At 29.5% G+C, this 12,156-nt stretch overlaps 1 protein-coding gene across 1 annotated transcript; it reads left to right on the forward strand.

The window, feature by feature from the left end:
* The first annotated feature begins 933 nt into the window (after positions 1-933).
* Positions 934-10,980, forward strand: LOC142318318 (uncharacterized). Its single transcript, XM_075354890.1, has 2 exons — positions 934-1,319; positions 10,472-10,980. The coding sequence occupies exons 1-2, from the start codon at positions 963-965 to the stop codon at positions 10,925-10,927; spliced, it is 813 nt and encodes a 270-aa protein (XP_075211005.1). The 5' UTR covers positions 934-962; the 3' UTR covers positions 10,928-10,980.
* The last annotated feature ends 1,176 nt before the right edge of the window (positions 10,981-12,156 follow it).

The raw sequence follows: 12,156 nt of genomic DNA on the forward strand, positions 1-12,156 counted from the left end.
TAATTAACAAATAGAAATTTTCAAAAAATGTAAAGGAATAATTCCCATCAGATCTTTTGGACTACATAAGGGAGATCATTAAGAAATATTAAATTCGCAGCATTGTTTGAACTGGAACTTTGAAGGTTACAAGTTTAAATGAGAAATCAGTACTAACAAATTTAAAACGAGAAATTGATGTGTTTAACTTATATTTAAAATTTATGAGATAAAAAGAACAAAATGTATCTTAAAGAGGTGGCAGGTTGTTTTAAATAAATTCAGGTAATTGTGTTAATAAAAACTATTCATACTTTTATTTACGTAATTATCTGAATAAAAGGACAGTTCAGTGTGCATTTACAAATTTTACAGTGAGAATTTTTTACTGAGGATTTATTTAAAATTAAAGGTAAAGCGAAATACAATATTGTTGGATATTATTAAAATTCTTCTGTAGAATTTAAATAAATAAAATATGCTGTTTAAGGAATAGATAAATTGTTAATAAAATGAGTAAAATGTTTTTGATAGTCTTACTGAAATGCCATGTTATGAATAGAAATGGTAGTAAAATTAGGGGTCTAATTAAAGGTGCCATGAAAAATGAAAATAACAGTTTGTTTCAATTACAGAGAGTTGTAATTTAATGTTTTTATTTATTTAATCTATCGTAATAATTAAATATATTTGTAATGTTTTTCTGAATATAAAATCTTATTTTATAGAAGACTATTTCAGAATATTTTTTCATATCATGATAGAATGATTTGCAGCCACTGCTTCAGAATCCACTTGAGAAGAACCTGTTAACAGTAGTAGTACACGAAGTTAGTCAACGACTTGACGGAGACGGTCGTGCGCGACCTTACACGAAACGAGTTGATTACATTCCGACATGGTTCCATTAGATACAGCAAGTGTAGACGAGGTCAGTCGAGTGGTGGCAGTGTGGCGAGTAGTGCGTAGTTCTGTCGTTCAGAATGTCTATTTATAGGATGAACAAAATACTACTTATGAAATTTACTAAATTGTACAGGGATAAAGAGTGCCTTTGGAATATTGAATCGCCTAATTATAAAAACCGCGAAGCACGAAATAAAGCGTTGAAAAAAATTAGTGAAGAGATGGCAATACAAGGTTTTGGACCGCGTGAAGTCGCCCAAAAGATAAAAAACTTAAGATCTACCTATAATCAGGAAATAAAAAAAATTGAAAACAGTAAGACGTCGATGTTGTCAGAAGATGTATATAAACCGAAAGTGCCTTGGTTTGAAACGATGCATGAAATGTTCTTAAAGCTTAACACCCTGGAGACTTCAGCTACTGGTAACAATCCTGTACGTAGACTGGTCACCTGTTATTTTGTTTTTTATTTGCATGAAAATTATTTATATCTTTCTGTAACTAATTTTGTATTTCTTTTTCTTGTATTACTCCTATGCTAAAGAAGAGATTATTTTAAAGGATTTTTCTTACAGCCGTTTTGCTTTGCTTTCTTAACGTCAATCTGACCTCTCTACCAAATTCAATTGTTAATCCTAATGCACCTGCTTATGATGGTCGACTTCACTAATTTATATTTTTTTATTCTACTCAAAACAATTCCTGGAAAAATAATTAATAATCAAAAACTACATGTTTATCATAAATTGATTCATGAAATTATAAAAAATCTACATATTTTAGAATAAAAATAATAATATGATTTTTGAATGCAATATTTATTTTTTTTAAATTATATGTTGGCTTATTTGGCACTGACAAATTGTTATTCTGAAGGGTAAAATTCCAATCATCCTTGAAAGTAGAAATATATTTGAAAATGGGAAAAAAGTAAAATATTACTGTTTAAAGTAGAAAACCGAGAAAATGAACGGCGCAAAATATAAGTAATACGGGTTCAAAATAAAGCATAAAGCCTACTCATTCATTTTGTTCAGTTATTTCTGAAAGTAAACAAAAATAAGGACTGGAAGAAAATTTTCAAATTTTCTGATGCTCTAGTGACTATGTTTTATTTTACAATTGTTACCTAGTTCGATACAGAATACAACCGGCACTCGAATTTAAATATAAGAATGATTAAGTTGAACTACTAGAGAAAATACTAATCAGGTAAAATTCAATTTTTAGCACCAGTAACTGGTTTATTTTCATTGTTAAATAACGAAATCCAATGTCTTGTTAGATTTTACAAAATTCGTATTTAATTATATAAATATCATAAATCTCAGCTTATAAATCTAGATTTTGAAATCTAAAATATAATTAGTCAAGGAGTGGTGGACTTTTTTTTCTTAAAATTAAAATATCTAATTTTTCTAGATTAGTGTATTAAATTGAAAATATAATTTAAATACTTATTATAGCAATTTACTGTTAAAGGTTTATTTACTGTAAAGGTTTTCATCCGAGATTATACGCTGAGTCCAGAGTAATGAAACGGCATGTGCAATATGCAGAGTTATTAATGTAATCTCGCGCAGATTAATAAAAACAGATTTTCACCCCGGAAAAGAATAAAGAGGTAAGAACGAAAAATTTTGCTGTAAGTTGCCATTCAATGGATTTCATGAACTAGTTTGGTCTGGTTTTGTAATTCAAGTAAGCCAACTTTGCGCGATTCGAACATTTTGAAAGAGATATTTTTAATCATGTATTCATTTTTCTGTCAATTATTAAAAGGTTTTACATTGATTCCCTTATTTGGTTTCGCCTATTGTTTGTATCTTTGTTACGAAATCTGAAAATTTTAACTTCGATATTTAAATGTAGTAAATTAAATTAGTTTATTTATTTAACATTCATTGTTAAAAAATTACATTCAGAGTTTTAAACGAAAATACAGTGTTTATTGAAAAATAGAATTTTAATTAATTGTAGCTGTACTGGTTATAGGAGAATTACTAATAATTACTACATTCTCAGGAATAATTAGTGTCTTGTTAGTAGTAATGGATTTGAATTTCTTGGTATTGCTACTTGACAGAAGTATGCAATAGGTACTGTTATCTGTACAATCATTATAAAAATGTAAAATGTCTGATTATCTAAAAATAAAGTTCTAAAGTTCCACTTATATGCAGGGGCGATTATATGCCGGGATTTCTGGTAAGAAGTTTTCTCCAATTGGTAAACTGTGTAGTTAATAGGTTAATAATGTGAATAAATAAACAGTAAAAACAAATATTTAACCCTATTTCAAACTCAATCTGTCGCTTCTAGTTCAGCAATCCTTTTACCAGTGGAGGTAAAAAGAATTCAATAATTTTACTTCAAGTTTTAGTATACTCGTACTTTAAATTCTTACTCCTTCCAAATGTACTGGAATCACAAATATGAAATCATAAATTTTTAAATATTTCAGAACTCAATAAAAAAAGAGAGCTTATATACTGTTTGTGGTGTGTCATACTATCAAACTTCGTTCTGAAGGAATATTATTTGAATTTGATAAAAAGATAGTATAGTTGAACTCGATAAATTCACTCTGCATTGCATCGACCATCAAAAATAAATTGTTAGGTCTTTACTTTCTTTTCACATGCTTATATCAGTTTTTAATTGTGTTAATTAAATCCATTCTTAGCCCTAGATTTTCATAGTCTCACTCACCAATATCTAAAAATGTGATATTACCAAAATAAAAGACTGCATAATCTTGCAAGTCAGATATGTTTTGCAAGAGAAAGTAACTTCCTGGTTCATAATTGTACTTCAACATAGAATATACGGAATGATTCAAAATTGCACGGGAATCTCTCGGAAGATGATTCTATAACTAAAAATAAGAAAAATATTTTATATAAACATAAGTCAGAGTTTCTTAGAGAGTTTCTGCTCAAAAAACATTTAATTCTGTTTCTGCTTCTGTGAAATTAAACCGAACTAAAATTTTTGGGGAACAAAAAATAATATAGGGGTGGGTAATTTTGGCGCTTCCTTATGGGTTTTGATCTTGAAATTGAATAAAAGTATTTCCAGATTTCTATTTTACTTAGATTTTAAGAAAATAGGATAAACAACGAAAACGTTTTGTCGGAAAATACACTTACTTAAGTTTGAAATAAAATAAATTTAATATACCAATAACCAACAAAAATTTCTATTTAACTTTGTAGAAAATTTAATTTAAAAAAAATGATGTTCTTGTGCTTAAAATTAAGCACAAATTTGAGAAGTTCAACATTAGTTAGAAACAATACACACAAACTGAATCGGAAAAGTGAGACTTTTCACGATTGTTTAACAAAATAATGTTAAGAAAACTTATCAATAACTAAAAAAAAAAAAAAAAAAAAAAAAAAAAAAAGAATAAAAATAAATTTAAATAAATAAAACTCACATACATTTTGGTTATTATTAAATATCAATATGCAAAACATGATATATTTGCAAACATTTCTTCGAAGTAGTTACTCAATGGAGCCGCCAATGCATAGTTCAATTTGGCGAATTCTTGCTAGACGTGAATGTTTAATAGCACCCTTATTGTTCCTAATAATAGCTCCAGCTTCTATTATACAATGTCACAATTCTTCTTGTGTGCCAATGGGAGCGGAATAAGGACTTCTTTCAACCCCAAAGGAAAAAGTCCGTTGGCATGAGATCAGGAGATCGAGATGGGCCTTTTACTGGTTCGTTTCGACCAACCCATTGCTTAATAAACGTATTATTTAAATGATTTATCACATCACGATAACAGTAAGCAGGTGGTCATCATTAAAAAACCAAATCTGCACTGTATCTCCAAGTACAGTAATTTCCAAGAGTTCCATCAGATTTGTTTTTAAAAAATGCAAGTATCGCTCTTCATTGAGAATTGGCGGTAAGGAAAGAGGACCTGTGAGATTATCACCAAGAAGACCACACTACACATTAAACGAAAAATTGCGTTGGAAATGACTCGCAGCAGTCTCATGAGGATTTTCTTCGATCCAAGTGTGAGTTTTTCGATAATTTACAAAGCAATCCTCTTGGAAAAGAGGATTTATCAGTAATTACAATATTACTTAGGAAATCGGAATGATCATCACATTTTTTAATTAACCATCGACAGAATTTCATGCGTTTATCAAAATTAGATGGTAATAACGCTTGCATACATGTTGTATGGAATGGATGTAATTGTTGCCTCCGTACATTCGCCACACACTTGATTGCAAAACATGAAAGCGATGTGACAACCTTCAGGAAGAGAATTGTACCGCATTCAATATTTTTCTTCAGCGTTGGAATTTCTCACAAAATGTTCACATCAGCTTAGAATCTTGTGGTTTAAGCAAACCTGTTTCTCTAACTCGCCTTTCTGAAGCCACTTTATGACCCGGTACTCTTTGATCTGGATAATTTTCACAATATTCAGGTACAGTAGTCATTCCATTTTAATTTAGTTTACCATTTTTTTTTTGTCTTCAGTCATTTGACTGGTTTGATGCAGCTCTCCAAGATTCCCTTTCTAGTGCTAGTCGTTTCATTTCAGTATACCCTCTACATCCTACATCCCTAACAATTTGTTTTACATATTCCAAACGTGGCCTGCCTACACAATTTTTTCCTTCTACCTGTCCTTCCAATATTAAAGCGACTATTCCAGGATGCCTTAGTATGTGGCCTATAAGTCTGTCTCTTCTTTTAACTATATTTTTCCAAATGCTTCTTTCTTCATCTATTTGCCGCAATACCTCTTCATTTGTCACTTTATCCACCCATCTGATTTTTAACATTCTCCTATAGCACCACATTTCAAAAGCTTCTAATCTTTTCTTCTCAGATATTCCGATTGTCCAAGTTTCACTTCCATATAAAGCGACACTCCAAACATATACTTTCAAAAATCTTTTTCTGACATTTAAATTAATTTTTGATGTAAACAAATTATATTTCTTACTGAAGGCTCGTTTCGCTTGTGCTATTCGGCACAAGCGAAACTATTCCGGCTATTAACCATTCTGCTATTCGGCACTACTACATTATAGTTTACCATAAATTAATAATATATCCATCAACTCTCATTTATGATACCACAAATGAAAAAAAATTGTGGTATCAGCCACTGTGAGTGACTGACAGAACAACAGCACAAACTTCGCAGAAATGAATATTTAAATGCTATACACTAAACTTAATTATAGATCAGCTGTTACTGCCAACCTATGAAAAAGCAGACATTTTTAATACGTTTTAGAAAGAAGTCTTTCAAATTTAATTTTATATTTTAAAGCATTTGTTGAGAAATTGCTCTCTTTAAAATCCGATCACTTTTCCAATCCAGTTTGTGTGTTCTATTTCTATCTAAAGTTAAAATTTTCAAATTTGTATTTAATTTTATTAAACATTACGTACAATCAACAGAACAATAATCAATCAGTTGAACAATAAGCTGAACAATCATCTAAACCTTATGCGTCCCTCTCAGGAGTCCAGTTATGTTTAATAATAATCAGACACTGTGATTGTATACGAATTTTGCATGAAGGTATGAATGCATACGAAGAGTAACTTTCCCAACTGGCTTAAGTTAATTTTGCTATTTATTGAGAAATTGAAAATAACTTTTAGCACCTAAATTTATTATTATAATTATCTAATATTTATACTTCACCTTTTATGTTAGTACAGTAATATTTAAATGAAAATACTTGTTTTTATTTTATTAAGATAGCTAGTTTTTCCTAGTTAAATTTTTTGATTTCTTCCAACACTTCCTAAGTCGTGTGACTAAAGACACTTTGGAATAAATTAAGGCTAGAAAGTGCAGAAGGAAATATTCAAATTAATGCCGTTTTATTGATATTGATGTCAAAACAAACTTAAAATACAACAAATTATGATGCTTAAATGTTTTAGAACACAAATTAAATTTTGAAACTAGAAGAAACTTTATAAAAAATTATAATCACCATTAAATAAAAAAATTTTAAATGTTTACAAAATTTACAAAAAAGGCTAATTGGATTTTTAGGTTTTTTTTTTATAGCCGCCTTACGTGAGTCATACACATCAAAGAATTTAAAATGAGATGTTCCAAACTTTTCGATATCCTTAGCAATACCAGTTGTGGTTCTATCGGTCATGTATGTTGCGTTTTTACTATTCCTTAGGTCGTTCACGTTTGGATTAAGATTGTGTCGCCTATTCTTCAGCGCGTAATACCGTGCTTAAAGTGCTGGATGCTGTATATTATGCTTTCCTTCGGATTGCTAGAGGTGCCCTATGTATCGTCATATCCTTATTTGTACCTATTTGTTCAGTGCCTTAAATTTTCAAGGCTTAAATTTTCTAAGCCTTAGAAAATTTTTATTTCAGACATCCCATCGTCACCGAAATTTACAATGCAATCGCCGAGTTGAACCATCGCAATACGCGAGTTTCTGCTGGATCCCTAGCCACGTGGGGATTCCGGGTAATGAACATGCAGATTCCGCTGCTAAAGACTCATGTAGACAGCCATTCTTCACTACCCGTGTTAGTGCATCCGACTTTATTAGCTCACTCTTCGCTCAAAGTGGTAGAATGACTAGAATAGATAACAAATTCCAACACATTAAAGGTTCTGTGTCGACGTTCCTATGAGGGATTCCTCATACAGGAGAATTAGTTGTAAGGAAGTAGACCTCTCCCGATTGCGAATAGGTCATACGAGAGCTACTCACGGGTATGTGATGTCAGTAGTAAACGCACCAGTGTGCATACAATGCGACTGAAGCTTGACTTTGTGCCACATCCTTGTGGATTACGTGCATTATGCGGCCTTACGTAGCAAATTTAAATTGCGCAGGAACAATTGTCGAATCCTGGGCAATGACAAAGAAGTTTTGGAACGGTTTTTTTTATTTCTTAGAGGTGTCGGTATTTTAGATACTTTTTACTAGTGTTTTATTTTTTTATTATCTTTTTATACTGTTATGGATTTAATTTTAATTTTTTTGTCACCGTATTTAAGTTTTTTTATTTTGTCTTTGCATTTCATATTTATTTTAAGTTTTAATTTTGTTTATAAATTTTTAGTATATGTTTTTATATTCAATTATTTTGTTTTTATATTTTGGTTTTCCGGGCGATGATAACGCAAAAACGTTTTACGCCCAAAAAAAACCAGCATGAATATGTATCAGTTCTGGAGATTCTAAAACCAAAATTGAATTTAGTACTAAAAATTATGTAATATTTACTGTAATACGATATAGGTAAAGTTTTGTTAATTCTAGCAGCTTTCAACATACTCCGTAATTTTTTAACGTTTAACTGTGGGGACAAATAACTACGAACACTCTTGGACCAACCATAATGGCTTTTTCTGCACTTCAGAGATCGTAAATGATCAACATTGGACGCTGTCTTTATGTTTTTAGTTAGGCCTAGTTCCACCGCGAAGCTCCGGCATAGCAATCCCTTTTTCTAAAAAAAATACCTAAATACTGCATTTATTCTTTTTCTTCCAACTAGAACAATAAATTGAAAATTATTCCCACAAACATTTACATATTGTCCATTTAATTTTCCAACGAAATAATTTGTGCATGTTCTTACTCATGAAACTGTCTGCCGAGGCCGTTTTGAAATGGTTTCGCCGAGTTGCATGTATTTTACAAGAAAATTGTTCTGTTTGACTTTGGTTTTGTTCTTATTCAACGTTAAAAAGAATGCAGTAAACAAAAAAATTACGCGTAATTTTAACTGTTAAACTGTATGCGAGGTTAGGTAAGATTCCTAGGAAAAACTTGCGGCATATCATTCAAAACATTAACACATTCAGCATAATAATCGAAGTTAATTTATACCCTTATAACTGTAGTTAATATACGGTTAATTTATAAGAGTAAGTAATCTACTTACCATTGATATCATCATCCGAAAAATCATTTTTAGCATTACACTTTGCTGTTTTCCCAACATCACTACACGAAACAAAAGGCTTTTCTTTAGCTTCGATACTATGTCTTGCGTATTTATTTTTTGTTTTTGTCCATTCCTCAACATTAAGTTTTTTTATAATTTTAGATTTTATTGTTGATTTCTTTTTATATTTTATTTTTTTGAATTGTAATTCCTGTGTTTTTATTGGCTTTTGGGTGGGGTATCAACCTGAACGACCGTTAATAGTCTCCTATGACCGTTAATACTTACTTCTACACTTTTATTAAATTCCAAATTCATAATTATCAATTAAAATAGAATAAGCTAGTTGAAAATTATTGTACAATAATATCGTGCATTACCGTCTATGAGCAAACATAACCTAGTTTGTATTAGCATGTGGTCAGATCAGCTGCTTGTTCAAATTACTTAGATCGGTTTGGAATGAAGTGAACTGAGCTACAGCTGTTTGGAAAAAATCATGATATTTGCAATTAAAAATATATAATAAACAGTGTCGTTTGTAAGAAATAATTCGTACTTCTTGTAAAGATATACATTCTGATGGTGAAAATTAATAAAACAAATTTTGTTAAAAAATTGAATTAGGCTGACTTGGAATGTTGATGTACATATATTTCTACTTCTTCGGTCGGAAAATTATCAAATATTTCAAAATATTCAAATTCTTCTGAAGCGGAGTAAAAAGTCTTTAAAGATTGTATTTTTGAAAGTGGCATGTTCATATAATAATTACTCTATAAATTATGCCAATTTCCTAAGTCATTTCTGCTCTGTATATTTCGGTTTACATATATTAGCCTACGTGTAATCCAAAATAATAATAAATCTTACACGTAAAAAAAAAATAAAATCTTACAAAAAAAGTTACTTTCTAATGAAGATTCTCATCTCGATTAATTTATTCTATTAAGTAATTTTAAAATACTTCAAACGTTTCCTACCACTTATTAATTTTAAAATAAAAATCGTGCAAAAAGTTTTTCATTTCATCTAAATGATTAACAAACAAGATAAATTTAAAATCATACTAATATAAAATTAAAACAAAACTAAATTTTGGCTAAAAAATGTTTTGTTTTTTTTAAAAATAAAATTATTGTATGAAAGTTTTATTCCGAAATTATAACTATATGGAGATATATACATTGACGAACTTCCACTGTCCGTATTGAAAAGCAAGGCATAAATAAGTCAAATAAATAATAAACTAAAGCAAGCCGTAAATTATAAATTAATACAAAAAGTGCTTGTCAGTTAAGTGTTAATTAAAATGTCTTTTTTTCTTCTTTATTCCTTCTTCACCACAATCTGGAACCGAGACATAAATTAATAGGTGATTTTTTTTTGCAGATTTGATTAATTTGCTGTCAGATTAGGTAGCAAATTTAACTTTCATTTTTATAAAATGATTTTTGTGTGCAAGATTTCACAAAAATACTTTGAATTTGAAAATTTCAGAACATAATAATAGTGGTGTATATATATTTATAAACCACGCTGTATGTGTGAAATATTTCATAAAACTAAGGGATTCTATTTTTTTTTTTAAATTAATAATACGGGTTAAATTTTATTTTTATTTTTTCATTGTTTTAATTTTTTTCAGGGTGCTGAATCACATCTGCAAATTGGAAGAAATTTAACGGATGACAATTCAGTTTGTGAATTAGATTTAATCCATAAATTTGATTCACAAAAACAAGGAATCATAGATGATTCTTCTGCCGTAAAAAAAGAGTTTCTAGAGATATCGCTTCCTGAGGAAGAAACTGATTTCGTAAACTTCTCTAGTAATGAAGTGCAAAACTGCACAGAGCATGAAGAAACTAGCATCAATCAGACGATTAACAAATTAGAACGAATTGCAGAGTTGGTTCGACCGTCTACTGAAAATCTTCATGAATATGACTACTTTGCAAATTATGTAGCATCAGCTCTTAAAAGTCTACCTCCTGAAAATGCAATTTCAGTTCAAACTGAAATCATGCAAGTAATTGCTAACGAAAAAAGGAAGGTACTCGCTGGAGTTAATAACATGGAATTAAAAATTAACATGTATTAATAATTTTTTATGATATTTATGTTTAAACTTGTATCTTAAAAACATTTAAGCAACACTGAAATAACATATGAATAACAACATATGAAAATGTTTGGTAAATATATTTGTACTTCTTAATTTCTAAAATAATTAAATTTAATGTTTGTTCAATAATTATTATTTTATTTAAAATTTATTTTGCTCTATTTTCAATTTCCGGTTCTTGATTTTTCACTAAATTTGTGATTTATTCAAATTCTTCTTAAAAAATAGATTTCTGAATCATATCAGTTGGCAGTCATTTTAAGCTTAAATAGAACGTTTTCCAACAATTTCGGTGACGAATGCTTAAGGTATCAAGAAAAACAAAAAATAAAAAATACATGAAAATCTCAATTATATAAGACTGCATTTAGAGTTGCTTACTCTGAGAGTAATAATTCTGATTCGAAAATTCCATATACCACTATTTAAACATAGTAATAGTAAATAGTACTTCAAGTCAGAAAGTACTTTCTGTATAAAAACGTAACACTCGTTTTGCATTTACACATGCGCGCAATAGCATATAAGTATACATATATAAATATACCTTAGCACCATTTTTTACTTTTGAATATATTGTGGCTAAGTGAAATAAATAAATTTTTCTGAAAATTTCAGTCGTTTAACATATTTTATATTTAATTTTCTCATGTACTTACCTTTAGACGTATTGTTCAGTTCCTTTAATTTAGAATCTTTTTTCAGCATTATGACATCTGCTGTTTTACTAATGTTAATATGGGTAGAAGTGAAAAAGAGGAAGCTGATAGTGAATGTGCTAGCTGCTTTCTGTGCTGTCATCAAATTGCTGTTGATAAATTGATAACGCATCTTAATCTGTTCCTTTCACTTATTTCACCATAATTTACGTCTGTTGTAGCCTATCTAAGAAGGTTTGATTATCCAGCATCAATTTTACTTGTGCACATAATTATTTAGAATTCTAAACCGTACTTTTCTGCTACCATTTGCAAATAAATCTGTTTATCAGTTTTTGCTTTTTAAAAAGAAATAACAGCTCAACAGAAATTTTCTTTTGAGAATGTGGTGAAAATAAATAATAAATTTAAAGAATTAAATTTTGAAAGTCGAGTTAATTTTACGTATTCTGTGGAAATTGTTAAATTCGATTTATAAATAAATAATAAAATGAATCTATTTCCTCACGGAAAGGTGAAGCCTTAAATTGCGTTCACAAACATATC

Source organism: Lycorma delicatula, chromosome 1, assembly GCF_047948215.1.
Source record: "Lycorma delicatula isolate Av1 chromosome 1, ASM4794821v1, whole genome shotgun sequence".
Lineage (NCBI taxonomy): Eukaryota > Metazoa > Arthropoda > Insecta > Hemiptera > Fulgoridae > Lycorma > Lycorma delicatula.

Excerpts from the sequence above, each read along its gene's own strand:
- LOC142318318 (XM_075354890.1), top strand. The coding sequence starts at position 963 with ATGTCTATTTATAGGATGAACAAAATACTACTTATGAAATTTACTAAA. Across the intron at positions 1,320-10,471 it reads CAGCTACTGGTAACAATCCT|GGTGCTGAATCACATCTGCA; the intron begins GTACGTAGACTG and ends AATTTTTTTCAG.